Here is a 21,572-nt window from a genome sequence, read left to right on the forward strand (position 1 = left end):
TAAAATAACAGATACACATTTATGGGTTAGGGTTGTGTTTGTCCAATAGATGTTATATTAGTCATAGATTTTGTTTTAGGAGGATTTCTCATCACAGCTTCATCATGTGGCTGCTGTACACTCAAACTGCAACAATAATAACATTCTAACTTAGATGACATAAAACCAAAGCGCTGACATGTCAATTTGAACCGTATCATGTATAATAGGGCACCAGCATTGTTGATGTGGCGATGTTTGTGTGCTTTGGTGCAGCACATTTACCTGTCCTGCCTATTAATGCACACACAAACAGCAGCAGAGTATTCTGGATGAGCCTGGAAACAAGAGAGAGCATGGCACTGGGTGATATCACCTTGTGTCAGTGTAGGGCTGCAACTATCATAACAATCACCTGCTGTAGCACTGCACAGAACATCAGTTAGGGTAAAAGTACAGCTTTAATCTGATCTGGTCATTTATGCACATGGGCGTATATGGTTTGTGTATTAAACTCTATGTTTTCTTCTCCTCAGGTGTTGATCACCATTTACTGGCTGGGTAGAAGAGCTCAGTGTGACCGTTACTATGATGGACCTTACCTGAATTTTAAGGCATTCGAGGGATTATTGGGCACAGCACTATACAAGGTAAAACTCTCTAAGTGTCTATTGTGCAATCTGAGCTGTCTGATCTGCGCTGCCATGAAACAAAAGCTTAATTTTTTTGTGGAAACCAGAAGTAGCATGGATGAAATCCTCTTTTACAGCCACTGCCCAGTACATTTCTGTATCCTCTCTGGTATGTAGACTATGTGTGGAAGAACGACTGTTAAAGGCCAAGGGGCCCTCGGATTGCTGCCCACTAAAACCAAAGCTACGTTAAGTCATAAATGACCTGATCCCCTGACTCAGCTATTTTAATCTTGTTGACAACATGGCACACAGTTCGCGTGGTTTGCGTGTGAAAATAGCTGCCTTTCTTGAAGAAGCCTCTGCTCGTTCTGGTGTTGAATTTGGCACTTTGCTTTCAAACAGATTTATAGGTGGTGGCGGTGTTCAGCGCCTCTATAATTCAACTGACTACAGGGATTTTCAGTAATAGCAGTTGGTTACTGCGCCTCTTGTACATTTAGCTACGATAATCCAAGCAGTGTTAGGCTGGGTTTAGTTTGTGGACTTGTATTGTCTGGTAGGATTCAGTGGATTACAGATCTGAAAATCATTTTCTTTTTAAAGTGGTGGACAAGTTTTTGCTTGTCTGCACCCATGCTGGTTAAAGTGGCTCCGGGGGTTTGCTGATGTGTTTATGTGCAATAACATTGTCTCTTAACACAGTAAACACAGTCATCAGGGTACTTAGATTACTTTGTTCTGACAGAGATGACAGTGAATAGAAAACAACAAGGTTATTTCATTTAAATTACAGCATGCATCGCCCCTTATAGACGTTATAGGAGTGTACGTTGGCAGTAAGAATGAGAGGCTAGACAGTACAGACTTCTCACTCTACCTGGGAGATCTCTCACGCACCACACACACAGTGGAGCTAAATGTTGTAATTGGCACCCTATTATCTGACTGCGTGTGTGTTTTTGTGTCCATATGAAAGGCTCTGCAGGAAACGTCCAGTCAGAAAGGCAGCAACGTCAGGGACAGCGGTTTTGGAGATAGCTGGTACTCAGAGCGAGAGGAGCTCCACCATCTGAGAGGAGGAGGAGGAGGAGGAGGAGGAGGAGGAGGAGGCGGACACAAGAGAGACGACTCCCTGGACAGTTTGGACTCTTTGGGCTCTCGACCCCACAGCATCTCATCTGACACCACTCTTAAAGGCGGCAGCGAGGGTAGGAGACATTAAGTCATTTACATCCATAGTTCATAATCAGGTCTGTTATTCTTACAAGAACTTTTTTACACTTGTAAAGCATGTTTTCTTTTACTTTTGTGATTGTTTTTTGTGTTATTTGAGATGGTCTCTTACACCCTAGCAGCATATAATCAAATTCATCCATCCAGAACTTCAAATATTTGTGAAAAGATATATTGCATCAGAGCCAGAAAGTTGCCTCCCCTTTGTGAAAACAAATGCCTGTTGCCATCTAGTGGTAGGCTTTTGAAAGTGAATGTTTTCAGTGAAAATTCATCCGTGTCCCCAAGAGAGGAGATATTATATATCAGTGCCAAAGCCGTCTGGTTTCATGACACAAGTGTAGTATGCTGTGAGGGAGGGTAGTGCTGGTCTGGTTGTCCCCCCCGTAAGAGAGGGCAGCAAGACATTCCACAGCCGTCCACACCATCTTGTAAATGAGGAGGCCTCCGTTCCCCACCCTGCACCCCTCTGTTACTCCTTCAAAGTCATGTCAGAACACACAACACACTCCCCTCACTCTTTTCTCACCTCCTCTGCCCTTTTTTCTACTTCATTACCCACATCAGACTTCTGCCTTCTCCTCTCTCACACCTGTTTGTCCTCCCTCCTCTGCCCGTTCTGCCTGCGCTCCAGGTTGTTGCAGCGACACTGAGGCAGACTCTGGCTTCAGGATGGCCAACACCAAGGACAATGTCAGTTACCGCCGGTCCACATCCATCACACCCAAGACCAGTGCCCAGTTTAACCAGTTCCTGCCCTCTAAAGACAAAGCGTCAGGCTATGTACCCGCTCCACTGAGGAAGAAGCGAGCCGAACGCAATGAGGAAAGTCGGCGGAGCTGGGCCAACCCCTCATACACAGAGGATGAAGGCACACTCACAAGGTACTGTTTGAATACGCACTACAGTTAACACTTTGATATGATTGAAGGTGCTTAAAATGTATTTTCTTTCTTAAAAGCAATGTAACAAGGTGATTCTGAAGTGTTCGTACCTAAGTCCTTGGTTTACTTTGACTCCTCTCCTATCATTATTGGTGTTTGTGCTCCCGTTGTGTTGTCTGCGAATGGTCAATGGTGGTGTGTACTGGTGTTGTGTTTCATTTTGTGGTGGAATGACGACCGCAGTGAATCGAGGCTTTCCCCTGACTGGTACGCAAACAGTCAGGTCTCCCAGACCGCTGTCCCCGCGGCTGACCTGCAGTGGGCCTATGAGTATGACAGTGGCAGTGACTCGGATGCAGATCGACCGGATCCTGACCTTGTTCTGGATGACCTGGCCAGCAGACGCTTCCACAGCCCCTCCCCGGCTCCTCCCACCAACTTCGCCGTGCCCGCGAGTCCCATGGCAGCGGGAAGGGCCTCTGGGGGCAGAGGGAGCCCCTGGCCTAAGGTCACTATGACTCCCAGTGTTGTCCCTCAACAGAATGTGACCTTCCTCAGGTCAGAGAACATGAAGCAACAGTGTGACTTTGATGTGCCTGCCTGATGAGAACAAAGTAGAGCGCTTCTCTTACCCTCAGTTTGCATGGTTAATTGTAACCATGAGCGACATGTTTGGTTGTAGTATGCTGCCTCTAACAAGTCTTCAGTTTGTTGGTTTCTGTTTGGTTTGGTTTGAGATTTTAGCTGCAGCACGTCCTTATTTGCTCCTTCTGAATTTTATGAGCTTGAAGGAGTGATTTGAGTTTGAGCTTTCTAGTTTGGTTTTGAGCTTGCATTTGGCTGCTAATCCTCGCATCATTTGATTTGAGGTGCCCGAGGTATTATGCCCCTCTTTGCGTGACTGCCATGCTGTTCTGCTGCTGAGAAGTGCTTTTGACACGTGTGATTGGCTGTCTCTCTCGAGCAGCAGCGACATCAACAACAGCGAAATGCAGCCCTCCAAGCACAGCTCTGTGAGGGTGGAACACCGCCGGGTCGTGTCCACCGACAGCCTGTTCAGGGAGATATACGGCGACTCTGAGGATGAGGATGATGAGGTGGGCTACGCCGACCCCATCCAGGATGATCTCTACGCACGCAAGATGGGCATCAAACCTCAGCCTGCTGGCAACGAATCTCATGACAAGTTCTTACCAAAGTTCTGGACCCCCGAGGAAGATGTACACATACAGAAGATCAAACTGGGCTCTCAGAGGAGACCCTGGTACAAGAAGATGCAAGGCTTCAGGTGTGTGAGGGTGTTAAAATCCAGCATTATATGAAGTTCTTTCATACACATAATTATCATATTATCACTCAAACACATACACACAGGAGCAACATCATAGATGCAATATATTCCCTGCTTCTTGCACAATCTTTTCTTACTTTTCTATCACACACATTGATGTCCTATATTATCATTGCATGCTAATTTACCCTTATAGATCCTGAGACTCAATATTTGATATTCTGTTATTCACTGCACTTTCTGCATAGATTCTCCTACTTACCTTTCTTTCTCTTCCCCTACCACTGCCTCCTATCTTTCTCCTTTACCCTCTCTGTGCTTCTGTCCCCTGTCCTTCCTCCACCCTGCTCTCCTTGGATGTAGCCATAAGAAGTCGGGCTCTTCCTCAGATGATTCAGACTGTGACATCAGTCCTTGGCTCTCCTCTGCCCCCTCTCGCTCCGGCACCTCCCCCTCTCACTCCCACACACACGAGGCCTCGGCTCACACCACCCTTGTTGTGGGGAAAAGGTCGATACAGCTGCATGATTGTGACAATGAAGGAATGTTTTAGAAAAGGATCTGGATTTTATAGGAGAAATATGATTGGCTCCTGTTGGGGCTGAATTTCTGATGCTTTCTAATATACTAATGATAAAATACACTGTCAAGCTGCTGAAGGTTGCTCTAACCCGCTTTATAAAGCAGTTTGCCCGCACTGACCTTTGTAGAAAATAGGCTGTGTCTCAGCATTATCCTATTTTATTAAAGCATTTTCAAGGGAAAACTTTGCTTACTGGTAAAACTTACGTACTGGTATCACAGAGTGGTTATAAAATCCAGATTTGATCAACATTAGTTTGAATCAAATGGCTGCTTCATATATTTCCTCCTCCTTTTCTTGCTCCTTGATCCAGTTCACATGCATGCACTCATCTCCTCTCTGTCCTTTTCTCTCCTTTTGCCCACCCTGCAGTCCTCATATCCAAGCAAACACTCTCCCACAGCTCCCAAAGATACAGCCCCCTCTGTTAGAGACCCCCCCTCTGGTGTTCGCCCCAGTAGACCCCAGCTCGGGTCCCAAACTGGTCAAATGTGAAAGGTGGCCCCTCCTGGGCCGTCAAGACCCCCGGGAGCCCCCAGACCCCTTTGACTATGAGAGCATTAACCCTGACTTGGAGAATGATGACATGTTTGCCAGGCGAACCCTGGCCTTCCAGTCTAACACAGACTTGGCTATGATAAAGTCTCACCTGCCCCCCAAACGCCGTCTCTACACGTCTGAACCGCAACTCAACATCATCACCCAACGACACGTGCACGGCGGCACCGAGGAGGACGATTATCCTGATATCGAGAAGGACGATGTGGTTTATCGTAAGGAGAAGACCCAGCAGGTTCAGCAACAACGGCCACTCTCAGGAGCCCCTGACAACTATGCCCCAATGCCCATCCCAGAGCCATGGGCTCTGCCTCCTGATCTCAAGGCCAGACTCCTGTGCCCCCCATGTCCTCTGACCCAGGAGGCAGCAGCAAATAAACAGAATCAGGTTGAGAGGGAGACACATCCTAAAACAGATGACATGCTTGTCAGGAAACTTGGAGTTTGTTCTGAGGAGAGTCAGAGCTCACTGAGAGGCCCATCAGCCAATCAGATGCCCTCAGTGCCCTCTTCCTGCAGTGAAGGCGACCTGCAGAGAATGCAGGCGATCAGGGAAGCCAGTCGGCTGAGATATAAGAAGAGGCTTCTGGTGGAGAGGCTGGCTGCTCTGAAGTTGTAAAAGCAGATTGCTGTTACAGTGCCTGTTGTGTTCTCCTTACTTTGTTGACTTTTTTCTGCAATCCTTTGTGTTGTTATTGTTTCTGTGAAAACGATTAAGTGCCATTTCAGTCTTGGAATATTGTCTGTCTGTTGGTGAAGTGGTCTAGACTGCTTGTTTTGAATGGCTGGACTAAAGATCACAGTTGAGCTCTTCTTTATGAAAACTACTAGGTGCCTTCGGCATTCACTGGGTCAGTCGTGAGTACTTCAACACAAACTGCAATGAAAAAACAGCAACAGCTCAGAACTTTCTCTTGTTTTAAATGTTTGTTACTTCAAAATTGAATACGTCGTTTTCAAGTGAGAAAAATCTGTAATGAAAGATCCTATGATATTGTCACCATATGGCCATTGATTTTAGTGTTCTGCATGATGGCAATATGGTTACTTTACACATGGTATGTAAATGCTGAGTGGATGGGCGGACTGTATTGAACTCACTGCTGCTGTGTTTTTGAAGTGTGATTTTTGAACAAATCTCTGACTTTGTTTGGTTCATCACGAGCACTGTTAAACAGACCCAAAATTTGCCTTATATCTTTGGTTTTGTTTCCCTATCAGACCGAGTTTGCCTGTGAATTGACAAAATATTTAAGCTTAATAAAGAAAATAAGACTTCATGACCTTGTGATGGAATGCGTTGAAATGACCATTTGTTGACCTCATCCAACACCTACAGTAACATGGATCTGACTGTATACACAGTACAATATTGTTTTTCCTCAGCACTGGGAACTTCACACTGACATGTAAAGCTCAAAGTGCAGCAGCATGAGAGTGTGGAGATATTTAAGCTTGAGTAATATCCAAACATACCGTCCTGACAGAAGGGAGCGGGACAATTAAACGTAGTCTTGTCTGTGGAGCCGACATGAAAGCCGATAGAAATTCCCCACAGCTCTGAAAGAAGATGTGGACTCCATAGTAACCTGAACTCAAATCTGTACCGCACTGTGTTTGCATATGAACAGACACACACAAGCACAGACAAAGCAACCATTTAACCTGAGTCAAGGCCATCTGGATTTACTTCACTTCCATATGTAAAGCCATGGTTCCAGTGACATCATGTCGGAGTCGCCAGAAAGGCAGCATTGTTTAGGGAAAGATGCATGTCTGCACAACTCCCCAGCCAACTGTCAGGGAAAGGAAAGGTGATACTGTGCTGTAAGCCTACTATATACACACTTTAAAGGAACAGTTCAGCAGAAAAAATTAAATTGGGTCATTATCTACTCACCCCCACGCTGATGGAAAATAAAGTTCTGTAGTCCACAAAACATTTCTGGAGCTTCACAACGAAATAATCTTGCAGCATTCACGTAACAACTGAAGTAGATGGGGATTTTTTAAAGATCTTTATAAACAGTCAAAGAAAAAGCCTCAAGATCCCAAATTGATTTGAAACAACATTATTTACACCCTGTGTTAAAGCTGAAATCTTCAGTGGAGCTGCAAAGCTAAAGGCATTAGCTCTGAAGTGGGTGCACAAGCTTAATTGTGCATTGAGGGGGTAAACAACATCTTTCTGTGTATGAAGTGAAAACCAGCAGAGTCATGTTTTAGCTGGTTGTCCACACATTTGAAGCCAAGCTGCTTTCAGAGTCTATAATTGGCTTCAAGCTCTTGACCAGACTCACTGTCAAAGGCCCTCCTGCAGAAATGTGACTGTGTTGTCTGTGGTTCTCTCTGGTTTCCTAGACAGCACCAAACGCAAGAGAGTACGGACGGGTGAGTTGATACGGGCTCCCAGGAATGTGGCACGTTTGCATTCGCTCTGGCCTCTTACAGTCGTACCTCGCTGCCCCCTGCTTTTGTGCTGCTGTTCTCACCCTCGACCTGCTAAATGCTGACACACAACACAGAGTATTGTATGGCACAGGGCCAAGTTCAGGGTGATGGAGGGGAGGGGGAATTAGTTGCTCCACAAAGCTCTATTGACAAAGCAACAAAGTGAAAAGATGCATACAATAGCAATACGCTGGGTGCTCTACCTAACCTGCAGTAAGTCCCAGTGAGAGTCATGACTGAGCACTGATATACTGACTGAGCATGAGACACTTGTAAATCTTAACAGGTAAGTGAAAACAAAGAGTGCGTTTTTCTAAAGGCTGTGAGCTTTTGAGCGACTTTGCTCTTCTGCATGACTGGGAGGGCTGTGATACACGTTACTAACCTGCCAAGCTTACGTTACTCCACAGTTTTCTGTGGTTGACCAGTGTGCTGTTTGTAGACTAACACTTGGATACAGGTTGAAGGTCTAATGCAATTTATTTTCAGCATCGGCGCCAAATGTTTGTCATGGTACAAGGTGGAATTTAATTTGACTATTTGAATTTTGCACGTTTGTTTTTTTCTACAGCTTATTTGACAGGATGGTAAGAGATGGTGCATGCATACTTGGAGTGGAATACATATATTTAAATATTTTCTTACTTTTTTCCCCTTGTGTAAAGCTTCTGCCAGGATAAGCAAACTAAACCCCCCCTCCGCCCCTGCTGATGCCCAGGGCCTTTTTAAAAAACGTTTTCTTTCCACAGGAGTAAATCAACAAGCGACATACAGGTCGACCCCAGCGTCCTCCGGCAGGTTCGCTACGAAGAGCTGCAGAAGCATCGTGAGCAGATAAAGGAGACCGAGGATAAGTGGCAGGATGTGAGTATAACTGGTACACCTAACGCACACTAACGCTGGAGGCTATCTGTTTGCTCCCCACCATTCTTGTTAAATGAATCAAGACAAGTCGACTCTGGCAGGAGGATGTTTTGTTCCCAACACAGACATGAGAGGTGAGCGGCTGATCTGTGGGATCTGTGCGGCACTCAGGAGAGCAGGTGTTGCTGTACAGTCCTTGGCCACAGGGTGAAAAGAGAGCTGTTTAGATAGAAGCCAGAGACAGAGGCAGACACCGATTGGTGCAGCACTGCCCTCTGGCTATGGACTGTCCTCTTTTCCAAATCAGAGTGTTTATGACAGGAAACACGACATACTGTTAATATGAAAAATATAATTAATGTGAACTGGTGTTATGATGTAAATAGGCAGATGATGTAAGACAGAGAGCCGAGAATAAAAATAACCTAATCCTTATAACATTAACTTGGGGATGCGTGTAATTCCTGGAAACTTATTTTCAAAGGGCAGTGTTGCTCCAGTTTTAAACACCCCCATGATCCATCACAAGAGCTCATTCTTTGGTAGAAACATTAAGACTAAAAAAGTTATCCACATACATATGACAGTAGTGTGTCTGTCAGCGGTCTGATGGTGTCATGGCAAAATAATGGAGTCTTAAAGCAGCATTTAGGTCACACAGTCCCAAATACACAGGGGAGGTGAGCCGGGAGGAGCCTAAAGCACACAAATAGAACACCTTCAAATGTAGTCCTTTCTTTTTTGTGTGTCTTTCTCTCTCCTTCTCAACTTCACTCCCCTCAGCGGTTCAGTTAGCCATGCAACACAACCAGTCAGAAAATACCAGCCTGTTTTATTTGTAGATCTGAGATGATTTGTTACGAAATGGGGCATGAGGTGATCTGGGCTTACTTTTGCTGCAGGACCTGAGCAAATGGAAGAACCGGCGCAGGAGTGTCAACTCTGATATAGTGAAGAAGAAAGAGGAGAGGGAGAAGATAGAGCAGATCACATACAGCGGCAACAGCAACAGAAGGTCCAAGACCTTCAAGGAGATGCAAGAGGAGAGGTGAGTGAAAACACACCTGATCAGGTGCTTTTGATAGAGCGAGGGTTGTGTATCATGATATTGTTAGATTTAATGCCATACAATTTTTTATTTTCTGGTCCTGGTTTTACACACTGAATTTGTTCCTCTGTTGCACCTTTTTTTTACCCTCGGAGGGGGATCCTTTGCTAAGGTACAGAGAAAATGTGTGTATGAGAGGTTTATTTGTGCAGGAGTGAATGAGGACTGTAATTGTGTCTTCAGTCAGTGTGAAAGTGTAATCTAACCATGGCATACACCCTGCCCCCTCCTCTCTCTGCCCTCCTCTTTTCAACCTGTGTTCTTCTCTTTATTTCCCATCCCCTTTCATCTCTCTAAATTGCCTCCCTTTCCATCCTTGTCTTCAATTTTTACCCATCACTGTCCACTTTTTTTCCCTATTTACCTCTATATCCCATCCCTCTTCTCCTCCTCTGTCCGGTCCACAGAGAAAATAAAGGAAACAACAGCATCGGCAGTCGCCTCAAATCTCTCTCTTACCTGGACGACGACGACGTGTTTGAGAAACCTGTCATTCCCCCACGTACCCGAACCCTTCCTGCCAGGAGCTACACTATTGACACTCCTTACACTTCCTCTGAACCCCCTGAGCCTTTTCTGAAAGAAGACAAACCCCCTGCTGCTGCACCAGCTACAGGCAGGGCCGCTTCCCCTCCCACATCACGGGGAAGTGACATTTTGGACAGTCCTGCAGGCAGCGACGCCACGACCACCATCACTCCCACCAGCTACAGCTCTTTCCACAGATCCCAATCTCCAGTAGCTGCACCTTTACCGAGGAGTCCAGTCTCAGAGGACACTAACAAAGTCAAGGCCGCAACCGTTGTACAAGAGGTGCCCAAGCCGAGGCGCCTATTGTTGGGCAAACAGGCTGAAGTGGAGGCTGAGGTGAAGGCCCCTTCCTCTGGTTCTCTGTACAAACAACAACCACAGCTCAGCTCAATGGAACCCAAGCCTCCCGTGGTGTCTCGGGTTTCCGCCTCCCTCCCCAGGAGCTACCAGAGATCGGATAGCGCACGTCTAACCTCAGTTGTTGCGCCGAGGCCCTTTGGGACCCAGTCGTCCCGCCTCAGCTCACTTCCCCGAGCTTTTCCAGTGAGTACTAGATAATTCTACAACTAAATACAAACTAGCAGTGTAGCAGAGAGGATATGGACAGGAGGAGACAGTGTTTGCTTGGCAGTAAGGAATCTTTGCCTTGTTAGTCAGGTAAAGTGTTATTTGTTTTGAGCGCATCAGTGTTAGCCAAGAGTCCGATCTGATTACCGTGTGAATAATGGATGAAGCTAGAGTTTTTATAATGCTAAGTTGACTGCCAGAGCTGCTATTTTAAGCCTCCCTCACATTCATTACTGTTACAGTAAATGTAAATTATATTTAATCAGATCAGTGAGTGACTGTCAAGTGAAGATTGTGAGCTCTTAAAGACATTCATGCTTACTGAAAGAGTTTACAATACATTCATCAGCTGATTTCTCTCTGTTTTAAGCTCTTTTACAGATTCATTATTTTGGGATCAACAGCTCATCATTTTACTACTACCTAACTTTCTAAAAATCTGAATTCGTCCTGAACAGATGGACGACCCTCACAAGCGTGTCAACGGTGACGCCGATGTTTCAAAGAAGCCTTCTGTGCTGAGCCGCTACCAACAGTTCATGACCTCTGAGGACGAGGCTCAGTCCAGCTCGGCTCACAGCAGCGAAGACGAGGAGGAGGATAAAGACGTGACCACAGCGAAGAGCATCACCTCTACTCAGAGTGTCTCACCTGTCCCTCCTCAGGTCAAGAGTGAACCCCCAGTCAGTCCTGCTCCAGCCAAAGAAACCAGCCAGGTACTCATGTTACCTGCTGTTGACAAAACAGATCAGCTTGTATATTGAGGCGAAAATAATCCACGTGTTACACCTTTCTTATTTAATACTTACAGTGCGAACAGTCATTAAATGTATTTTTAGCTTTGTGGTTAATAATAAGTGAACCCACGATTCATTAAATCAAATCAAAATTAAGCTTCAGCCTCTTTTCTTATGTAAAAGTTGCTTATTTTCAAGATTGCTTCACTGCAGAAATTAAACAATAGCAACAGGTTGGCATTTAATCCTCAGCCATAAATGATTAATACAAGGATTTCTTGCCAAAGCAGGCTGGCATACTCACAGACACACAAGCCCGACATGCTGAGCTCTGGAGTAATGGAAAGTCAGGACCACATTTCTGCACTTGAAGCCGTTGTTGTTCATCTCTACTCACCTGTGTTGTTGTTTGGTTTCCAGGAGAACTACTGTGAGATGCGGGTCAGCCTGAACCAGAAGCCCAACAGCAGCAGAGACTTTGGCTTCCAGGCAACCTGGGACTCAACAGGAGCTCGCGTCACATCCGTACAGCCAGGTAACAACAGAGACAAATGAGAGGAATACCTTCAAACCAAGGGATTATGGGTAGAGCTTTATTCACCTTCCAGTATAATGTGTGCACGTCAGCCAAATTGGCAACGGCAACATTCCCAGTGGAAAAACATCAATTGGACTCACTCTCAGTAAAGCTGACTGATGTATTCACACTTACAGTACAGTGGTAATATTGGAAACCAGTGTGCAGGCTGTGTTATATTTTACAGCCAGGCACTGCTGGTTAGGTGTCAGCAGGGTTTCGAGTCCATTGCAGTGGCACTGCTAGACCTACTGTATGTAGGGCAGCATCTATGTGGGTCAGATCTGCTGGGCCTGAGCCTCTCTTTCTACTGAGATTTTCCCACCATCACACTTCTCTTGAAATTTAGGAACGTTTCAGTAACACTTGTCACACACAGAGCCTACATCAATACATGGGGATGCGTCTACTTACTTCAGCATAACTTTGTTTACAACATGTCAGTCTTGTCAAATCATCCATTGTGTTACGTGAACTCTTTATATTTAAGGACGACGCACATTAATCGACATTTGTAAATTTTCAACTGCAGTCCTTTGGCAAGATGTTGAAAAAACATTGAAGTGACAGCTTAGGAATAAAACCACACAAAAGACAATATCATGCCAAGTTGAGAACAAAAGCAACAGTATGAGCATAGAGCGTAAGAGTACAGCACAAATCATGCAAAGCAGCAAGAAGAAGCAAAACACAGATGCAACAGTACGATGACCACATCCACTGTTCAGCAGACATGCAAAGCAGTGCAAAGCAACAGAGCATAAATGAGCTACTGTTATTAACCACATTATCCACACATGCAGCTACGCAGAGCAACAAGACAAAGGATACAAGCAACATACTAACAAACAAAAGTACTGATCTTAAAAGGATGTTTACAGAAATTGCTGGGTAAATGGTAAAATGTTAAATCTCACATTAAACTTGTAATCCATTAAGAGCAATTAAACAAAAATATAACTGTAAAATTATGATACCATTGTAATATAACACTCATTCAAATAGTAATTGATTAATAGTCTTAAAGTTTCTAATATTAACTGTACATAAGTATCAAATGTAATTTTCTGGCAACACAAGTAAAAGTAAATCATAGATACATTTCTATGTATGTATACTGTATACTATTGGTCGACTGACTACCCATCTGGCCAATTAATGGAGCCAATATTCAGCATTTCTCAGATTATCTGACTCAGTGTTTTCTTTATCCAGCGCCAATAAAATAATTTTCTTATAATTTAAAAATACCTTAGTTCTTATCCAGCATGTAATATGCAAAAAATTTGAGTCTCCACAGTACAAATTCTCATATCACAATAATTTCTTGGAAATTCAACTTCAGTGAAATGACTAAAACAACTACTGTTTGATGATTAAATGCAAGAATAATGGCTCTTTTGACTTCAAGACCTTGTGATAGTCACTACAGTGGTACAACTGGGTACATTCTCTACTGCCAATGACCCTCTCTCCCTCTCTGTGGTTACAGGCAGCCAGGCTGAGATGTGCCAGCTTCAGGCAGGAGACGAGGTGCTGACGGTGAACAGGCAGCAGGTGGCAGAAATGAGCTACACAGACTGGAAGTCCTGCATGGAGGAGGCTCTGCAGGAGGGCAGCCTGGTCATGGATATACGCCGTCATGGCAAGAACAGTGAGTCTGCGAGTCTGAACTGTGTGTGTGTGTGTGTGTGTGTGTGTGTGTGTGTGTGTGTGTGTGTGTGTGTGTGTGTGTGTGTGTGTGTGTGTGTGTGTGTGTGTGTGTGTGTGTGAGAGAGAGAGCGGGAGATGAATTAAACCACTTTAAGGGTTGCATTCCTGGACTGACAGTACTGCTTATGCTGCTTGCGTTGCTAAACAGTTTTGACACTTGAAATTGGTCCGTAAACTATTGTGAAATCATCCATGAATGATCTCATGACAGCTGGTGTAACTTTTTTCCCCATCTGACAAGGGAAGACTGTTATTGTGTTGACCTCGCTGGATTTTCCTTTTTCTTTTTTTTCTCCTGTGTGTGTTTTTCTTGTCCTTGTTTTTCCATATTCCTTTCTTCCCCCTTTTATTTCTACTGGTTGTTTCTGCTGTCTTGTCTCTCTCATCAGCACTCTCCTCTATATCCATGCAGTGTTTTCCTTGAGGAGAACTAACCCAGCTCAGGTCCACTGTCCTCTGAGTGTGCTGTTTTCACAGTGTTAGTATAACAGGCTTACTTATTCCAACCACGTCAGTGTCCCCTTACAGAAATAATAAACCACCCGGAGTAGCTCCCTTGAACTAACACACAGTAATAGTTTAGTGGTTGTGAGCCTGTTAGAAACACTGTGTGTGTTTATGAAAGCTTTAATAGGCTGCATGGCTGGGGAAGGTGGTTTCTCTGTTTCCCCCGCTGCTCTCTATAACAACACCATCACAGCAACCTTGTCCCCTGCTTTATAGTGGCCTTCATGTACACTAAAAAGACATTCTTTGTTGAATGTTGGGTGTCACATTTACAGAACAACTACTTCACACACACTGGCACAGAAAAAAACATGTTTTTTATGTGCAAACACATTTTTGCCATTGCATTGTCTGCATGCAGACTGGGACAGAGATCAACCTTCCCTGCCATTTAAAAGCCATAAGACCATCAATCTGACCAGTACGGATCATCCGATACTTCTAGGTTCCTCTGACACAAACACCGTCAGCTCCAGCCTGGATTTCACCTCACGCCATTCAAGGGAAACGCAGCCATCCAAAGAGGCCTCCGCCCACCCAGTTGTCGTAAGTGACCCAGAATCACCCAGGTCGACTCAGGTGTGATCAAGTTTTAGTCTTGTTTTGTTCCCAGTCGAGTGCCTCTTTAATGAGCGTGCACCCTGTCGTGTCTCCCTGCAGGATGTGGCTTCAAACGGAGTTAATGGAGGTTTCCCTGAGGAGATGGTGACCAGGAGGAACAAAGGTAAAGAGCAGGGCGCACAATCAGAAAGGTTATGAAATTGATCCTGAGGACTATTTCTGTACTGAGCACACCAGTAGGGGGTGTCATTCTGTTGACTTAGTTTTGGAAGAAACTTTTTGCAAACACTCGACCACTGTGGATAATACTGATGACATTTACTTTGTTATGTAACAGAATGATGTAACAAAACCACACTGAGACATATGATAATGAGATACCTCAAAGGGACAGCTCACCCCAAGATCAACAACACACATTTTTCCTCTTACCTGAAGTGCTATTTATCAATCTAGATTGTTTTGGTGTGGGTTGCAGAGTTTTGGAGATATCAGCTGTAGAAATGTCTGCCTTCTCTCTAATATAATGGAACTAGATGGCACTCGAGCAAAAAAATTAATTTGAATCTGGTCCCTCAAGATAATCCACAAGCTTGTTGTGAGCAGTTTCATGTAGGAACTATTCTCTTTTTGTATCACTGCGCAGGAGTATGCGTGCATCCACTCATGGACAAGAGGCTAGCTAACTAAGCTAACTGTTTACTTCCCGAGCAGCCATATCTGTGACGAGCACAAGCCTCTCGTCCATGAGCAGATGCTTGCTCTCTCTGTGTGGTGAGATGGTGTAGTTTGGTAGAAAGAAAAAAAGTTCCCACAAGAAACTGTTCACAACAAAGTTTGTGGATTATCTTGAGTATCTGGGTCATGATTTCTGGAAAGAGACATTTTCAAATGTATTTTTTGGCACCACAAGCCGAGTGCCATCTAGTTCCATTATATTCAAGAGAAGGCAGACATCTCTCTGGCTGATATCTCCAAAACTCTGCAAAAAATAGCACTACAGGTAAGAGGGAAAAAATATTTTGGAGTGAACTTTGCCTTTAAGCGTTCTCTACTGTATGTATAATTCATGTATTAGTAATATATGGTAATATATCCCCCTCGTGAAACTTGTTTCTCTCCTGTACTGTGCCTCACTGTATCCTGTTTTCCATCTCTCATGTAGAGTCAGAACCCATATCTTTGAAAAACTTAAAACGGAGGTCAGAGTTTTTTGAAACAGGTAAAAAAAAGTGCTGACCGACTTGGGCTTAATGGCTGATAATGATAAAGACATCTGTGTAATCTGGTGGCTGGGTTCTCTGTGCTTTTGTCTCGCTGAATTCCTCAAATTTCCAATGGATTTTGCATGTTTCCTGTCAGTCACAGCCTCATGTTTAATTGACAGGTTCCCTTTTATCAATTGATCATGAGCTGTCAGGATTCAAACTCCTCCATGGCTCTGGTTTGGAGCTTTTTTTGACAGTCTTGTCTGGTGCCAGAGCTTAACCCTTGTGCTGTGCCCCCTTCCCTCCTTCAGGTGGCTCAGGGTCCTGTGTCAGTGCGCTGGTCTACCTCTGTGGTAAACAGGGTTGAGTGTGCAGTGACCTCCTCACCTTCGCTTGGTACAGCCTCGGATGCTACATGCTTTTTAAACCAAGGGGGTCTAGAGACATTTTGGGGCAAATTTGAAAATGTTGCAACGTATTATTTTTGAAGAGATGACATAAAATAAAATAAAAATAATAAAAAAACATAGTCTGGACAGCATGTCAACACTCCACGAGCGTACCAACCACAAACACAAATCTTTGAATGTTGTGTTCGTGGTATTTTGTGAATGGTTTAACACATGGTTACACTCTGCACTTTGCTGCGCATGAAGTTAAAAGCCTCCTCGTGCTCTCTTGGCATGCATTCATTGAACCGTATGTTAGTCTTTCAGACTGGCTGTGCTGTACTCGTGTGCATGCTGCTGAAATGTGTGTTTTTGCTTTCAGTTTGTGTGATCTTGTCTTCACAATCAGATTATTGATTTTCTTATTCAGGGCTGGCATCCAATGTAAATGTCAACAAGTGGGTGATCTTGAATTGAGGGAATCAATAAGTCCTAGTGGGTGAAATTTGACCTTTGTTTCTCGCGGCTTGTTGAAAACCTCAATTATTGTTGTGGTTTGAAATGTCATTGTCGATGATGATTTCTGTACTTGAGTTAAAAATCAAGTTGAAACTTTAATAAGCCTGTCAGCTTTGTGTTGCTATGGTACATGGCCTCGCGGTTGACTCTTTGCTCTGCCTCTGCATGCCACAAATATTGACTGGATGATTTTCTTTTCTTTTCAAGGAGGATCAGAGTCTGCAATGCCAAATGTGAGTAGTGTTAGCAGTGCACAAAAGACACTTTTTGTCTCTCTTGCTTTTGCTCTTATTGATAGAATGACAACATCTTTAAAAGCAGTTACAGCAGAGATTACAAGCCCAGACACATGAAAATGGAGAAGTAAAATACTACTGGTCTAAGAATAAATTGTGTTCCATATTGTCCAAATTGTTATTCAAATTGACATGACTCGACAATACCACAAAGTGAGTCAGGATGTCATACAGCTGACAGCTGATGTGATGCAGTTGCCAGATATTACAAGAACACTGAGTTAATACAAGTGCTCCCAAAATGTTCAGAGGCATATTTGCATTATCAAGCTTTATTTCATAACCATCATCAGGAGCAGGTAGAGGTGTTTGGAAACAACAGCCAGTAGACACTTGCTGATTTCTCAGTGGCATTAGCTAGTTTGATGATGACACTGTCCACTAGACTGACTTTACATACATGTGCATGTGTACTGCATGTGTATCGTCTCTGTCTGCAGATACCTGTTCCTGCAATCACTCCATCATCCAGCCGCTGGTCTTGGGATCCAGAAGAGGAGCGCAGAAGGCAGGAGAAATGGCAGAAGGAACAGGAGCGCCTCCTACAGGTACATAGAGCCACTATCGTATAACAGTGATGTCATGTCACAATATACACCGAGCTTATTATGTACATTAATCAACCCTGCAATAAATTGTACTTTCACAAAGGTTATGATGTTCAGTTTTTGTTAAAATTGTCTTCAAGAAGTGTCAGTGTACTGTGACTCTGTAGTTTGCAGAGAATAGAAACTTATATTTTGTCTCAGTTTTTGCTTTTGTTTTTATATCGTGAGCCACGTCCATGTCAATTTTCATTTCTTTGCATTTCATGATAAAAAGTTCCACTAATGTGATAAAGACTAAGACCATGTTCTGTTTTTTTACTGAGTATACACTATATTAACAAAATATTAGACACACCCCTCACACATTACAATTTAGCAGCACTAAAAAGTACACCTACCAAAATTGAAAGTTCATTCAATTCAATTCAAATTCAATTCAAAGTTAAATCAACACCTCTGTAAATCAGTTTCAACAAAAACTGAACTAAAAACTAACTTTTTCTAAATGTATTTTTAATAATATTTTGGTGCATTCAGTTGCATATTAATGTATGTATTTAATGAGACATTTAATTATTTATTTATTCAATTTTGGCAGTTCTAGTCCTCCATATGTACAGCAGGTAGCACTGCATCTATACTGTAGCTGTATCTAACAAACTGGCAACCCAAAACACAGAATAAAGCAACCTCACAATCCATTTAATCTAAAATACCCATATGGAAATCTGTCGTGTGCCTCGTCTCACAATGAGACACAGAGGCACAGAGCTTGAAATGACAGGCTAGGAAGTCCTCACAATCAATGCAGACAGCTCCTAATAGGCTCAAAACCGAAAACTTTACAGAGCGCTCTGACAGCTGAAAGCAAAGCATCTGTGGAGTATTGGGCTTAAATGTAGTAGAGTCCTGTCAAAACATTTTCTGAGGATCTATTTCTGGATGGAGATCAAAGGTGTCCGAGCAGAGCGCTGATGTAGCCGCGAAGGCTCGTTACTCCTCCAGTCTTAGTCCCTGTTGGATACACGGCCTGATTTTATGATGTGCCAGGGAGGCTTCCAGCCCTCGGCGAGCTTCTCTTCTACAGGTTTATAAACTTTCAGGATGGTTAGATAACTTGTAAGTGAGCTTAGAATAATCTGAAAACAATACAGCTACAATATCTATGTTTAGCATTCTCGCACCCTATTACTTATTCTTCCCACCGGCTCTAAAATTTGGTCGTATAATTTTAGATCTGTGTAGAGTCTTTGTGTGTGTTTTGTTTTTTTAGGTTTGTGTGTGTGTGTGTGTGTGTGTGTGTGTGTGTGTGTGTGTGTGTGTGTGTGTGTGTGTGTGTGTGTGTGTGCGCGCGCGCGCATGTGTGTGTGAGAGACCGTGTGCATGCGTGCCATTTAATTGTATGCCCTTTGACCTCACTCCCTGCTTTTCTCGTGCAGGAGAAATATAAGCGTGACCAGGAGAAGCTGCAGGAGGAGTGGCTGAAGGCTCAGCAGGACATCACCACGAGCGAAGACCAAAAAGAGGTAACAACAAGCATTTTAATTTGCATAAATTATAGCCTTACAACTGAAAAAGTTGGAGAATATTAAAAGATGGCCATATGTTCTGAATCAAATTATCTAAATGGGCTTCATTTAATATAGCATTTTTCTAGTTTTAGCGACCACTGAAAGTGCTTATGCAGCATGTGGCAATTTAAAATGCAGATCCATTCATCGTGAAAGCAGAACAATATTTAATAAAGTGGACATTCACACATTGAGACACAGTGTGTGGCTATGCTTACTGTAATGACCGAAGTCTTTCCAGCTCATAGTTTTGCAACAAAAACTCCCCACTGGAATTGCAAATTACTTGCTGGTTGTCCCCTCAGGGGATGACATGAGTTACTCCACTATTGTTGCAGTTCCTCCTGAAGGTTAATAAGGCTCAGATTAGTTAACACTGTCATGTGTTCAATGCTTCCTCTTATTATCTCTCCTTCCTTCTCTTGCGGCAGCCCGGGAACCTGGAGGTGAACAGCCACAGCTTCAGCCCACACTCACCCCTCTCTCCAGTCAACCAGCCCACCTCTCCTCCGTGGGAAGAGGAAGAGAGAAAGAGGAACGAGGAGCTGGAGCGCCAAAGGCAGGCAGAGGAGAGGAGGAGGAGGGAAGAGGAGGAGCGGGAGCTGCAGCGTCTCCAGGAGGAGAGGAAGAGGAGAGAAAGGCAGCAAGAGGAGGAGAGGAAGAGGAGAGAAAGGCAGCAGGAGGAGGAGAGGAAGAGGAGGGAGGAGGAGGAGGAGAGGAAGTGGAGGGAGGAGGAGGAGGAGAGAAAGAGGAGGGCGGAGGAAGAGCTAAGACAGAGGAGGAGAGAGGAGGAGAGGGAGGAAGAACGGAGGCGGCAGGAAGCCTTCGAGCAGCAGCGCAGAGAGCGGGAGAGAGCCTTCGAGCAGCAGCAGCCGTGGTCAGTAGAGACACTGCTCCTCCTCCTGCTGTCCTCACATTTTACTCACCCATCTTCCTCATGTGTTCATCATGTTGACAATAACTCATTTAAGTGTAAAACATAACCTGCTTTATTGTTTGTGCATTGACACAAGTGCAACTAATATGTTTGCATGTGCTTTGTCATCCAACTTTGTGTTGTAACCATCCCCCCACCTCTCCACACACATCAGGGCTGGTGGTTCCTATAGCTTTGACAATGTCCAGCCTCCACTGTCCTTTGAAGATAGGTCAGTACAAGAGATTCAACAAACTGCATCTGCACTCACACTTTTAAAGATAATGCTTCTTTCTGTGTTGAACTAATCTCTTCTTACAACGCATACTTTTTATATGATACATGTTTGCTTCATACCCAACTTTATGTAATACAGAGCAACAATGCAATGCAACAATTTATGATATTATTATATTATTTCAGAATAATGAGTTGAATCGGTTGGGAACATTTTATGTTAGGTCCTCCAGTTTAGCATTCATAAGCAGCACAGTATATTATATGTCTAAGTTGAATGGGTGGGGCTTAATCAGGAAGTGGGTGTTGCTTAAACCAGGAAGTTAAGAAGGGTAACTGAAAGTTGTTCATTTGAGCCAGAAATTGATATTTATGAAATACTTTCTACAGAGCAGCCCCAGAATTTCGCTTCAGATCAATGTTTTTGATCACAAGAGTAAAAGATCTATTTACAGAACAAGTCATTTATAAACTGGAAACCATCTTAACCAGCAGCCCCGGTGGTCCAAGGCTCCTGTGCTAGTGGTGTTAACACCAACACTGCCCCATTGCTTCAAACTCAGTCTGGGCATAATTGAGTCAGCTAAAAGTACCACATGGCTAACTAGCTAAAGGCAGCTGCAGTTTGCAATTACTCTGGTGATATCCTGTACCATGTTTGTCCAAGTACAGTATGAATGCAACATGTGGCTTTTAAATGGTAAATAGGGGGACTAAAGAAATGTAGCTTTTACATTAGCTGCTTCATGTTTTCAGCTCCTAGTTCACCTTTTCTGAGTTCTTCATGTAATTCTGTGCACCAGCAGGTATTTTGGCAGCACAATTTGTTGTTGTACCAAAACTGCCAAAACATTGCCTCACAAGCATGTAATCCTGCCAAGCGCCAACACCAGCTTCTAGAACAATTTGTCACTCATGTGCTCATGTAACCTGAATATATATACAGCAGGTAGCAGTACACTACATACATAATTTATCTTGCTTATTTATTCATGTACTGCCTTTGAAGCAGTAAATCATGCTTTTATCTTGTCATATTTTCAACACGTTTTTCAGCCAAAAGAAAAACTGTTCAGATATTCTGAGCCTTGTTTCTTGCCAGCTGCATT

The 21,572-nt window shown here is 43.8% G+C and overlaps 2 protein-coding genes across 8 annotated transcripts in view; both read left to right on the top strand.

The window, feature by feature from the left end:
• The window catches only part of lmo7a (LIM domain 7a), a 53,820-nt gene that overhangs the window by 27,735 nt on the left and 4,513 nt on the right, over window positions 1-21,572 (top strand). For 3 of the 7 annotated variants that reach the window (XM_073474372.1, XM_073474368.1, XM_073474373.1), the window contains exons 7-24: window positions 516-629; window positions 1,591-1,822; window positions 2,482-2,731; window positions 7,525-7,554; window positions 8,364-8,478; window positions 9,381-9,526; window positions 9,994-10,660; window positions 11,143-11,400; window positions 11,842-11,956; window positions 13,491-13,652; window positions 14,580-14,764; window positions 14,879-14,942; window positions 15,945-16,001; window positions 17,103-17,128; window positions 17,632-17,739; window positions 19,179-19,265; window positions 19,742-20,187; window positions 20,402-20,458. In XM_073474372.1, the coding sequence (XP_073330473.1) occupies window positions 516-629; window positions 1,591-1,822; window positions 2,482-2,731; window positions 7,525-7,554; window positions 8,364-8,478; window positions 9,381-9,526; window positions 9,994-10,660; window positions 11,143-11,400; window positions 11,842-11,956; window positions 13,491-13,652; window positions 14,580-14,764; window positions 14,879-14,942; window positions 15,945-16,001; window positions 17,103-17,128; window positions 17,632-17,739; window positions 19,179-19,265; window positions 19,742-20,187; window positions 20,402-20,458 (3,119 nt within the window). The remainder of the gene's footprint in view (window positions 1-515; window positions 630-1,590; window positions 1,823-2,481; window positions 2,732-7,524; window positions 7,555-8,363; window positions 8,479-9,380; window positions 9,527-9,993; window positions 10,661-11,142; window positions 11,401-11,841; window positions 11,957-13,490; window positions 13,653-14,579; window positions 14,765-14,878; window positions 14,943-15,944; window positions 16,002-17,102; window positions 17,129-17,631; window positions 17,740-19,178; window positions 19,266-19,741; window positions 20,188-20,401; window positions 20,459-21,572) is intronic. The other 4 variants (XM_073474370.1, XM_073474374.1, XM_073474371.1 and 1 more) reach the window with 3 other exon arrangements.
• On the top strand, window positions 4,581-7,511 carry LOC141002940 (LIM domain only protein 7-like). The gene has a single exon (XM_073474375.1). It carries the CDS (start codon window positions 4,871-4,873, stop codon window positions 5,780-5,782), a length of 912 nt encoding a protein of 303 aa, XP_073330476.1. The 5' UTR covers window positions 4,581-4,870; the 3' UTR covers window positions 5,783-7,511.

Source organism: Pagrus major, chromosome 9 (assembly GCF_040436345.1).
Source record: "Pagrus major chromosome 9, Pma_NU_1.0".
NCBI lineage: Eukaryota > Metazoa > Chordata > Actinopteri > Spariformes > Sparidae > Pagrus > Pagrus major.

Bases quoted from the DNA above. Each gene is read 5' to 3' on its own strand.
- LOC141002940 (XM_073474375.1), top strand. From the start codon at position 4,871: ATGGCTGCTTCATATATTTCCTCCTCCTTTTCTTGCTCCTTGATCCAG.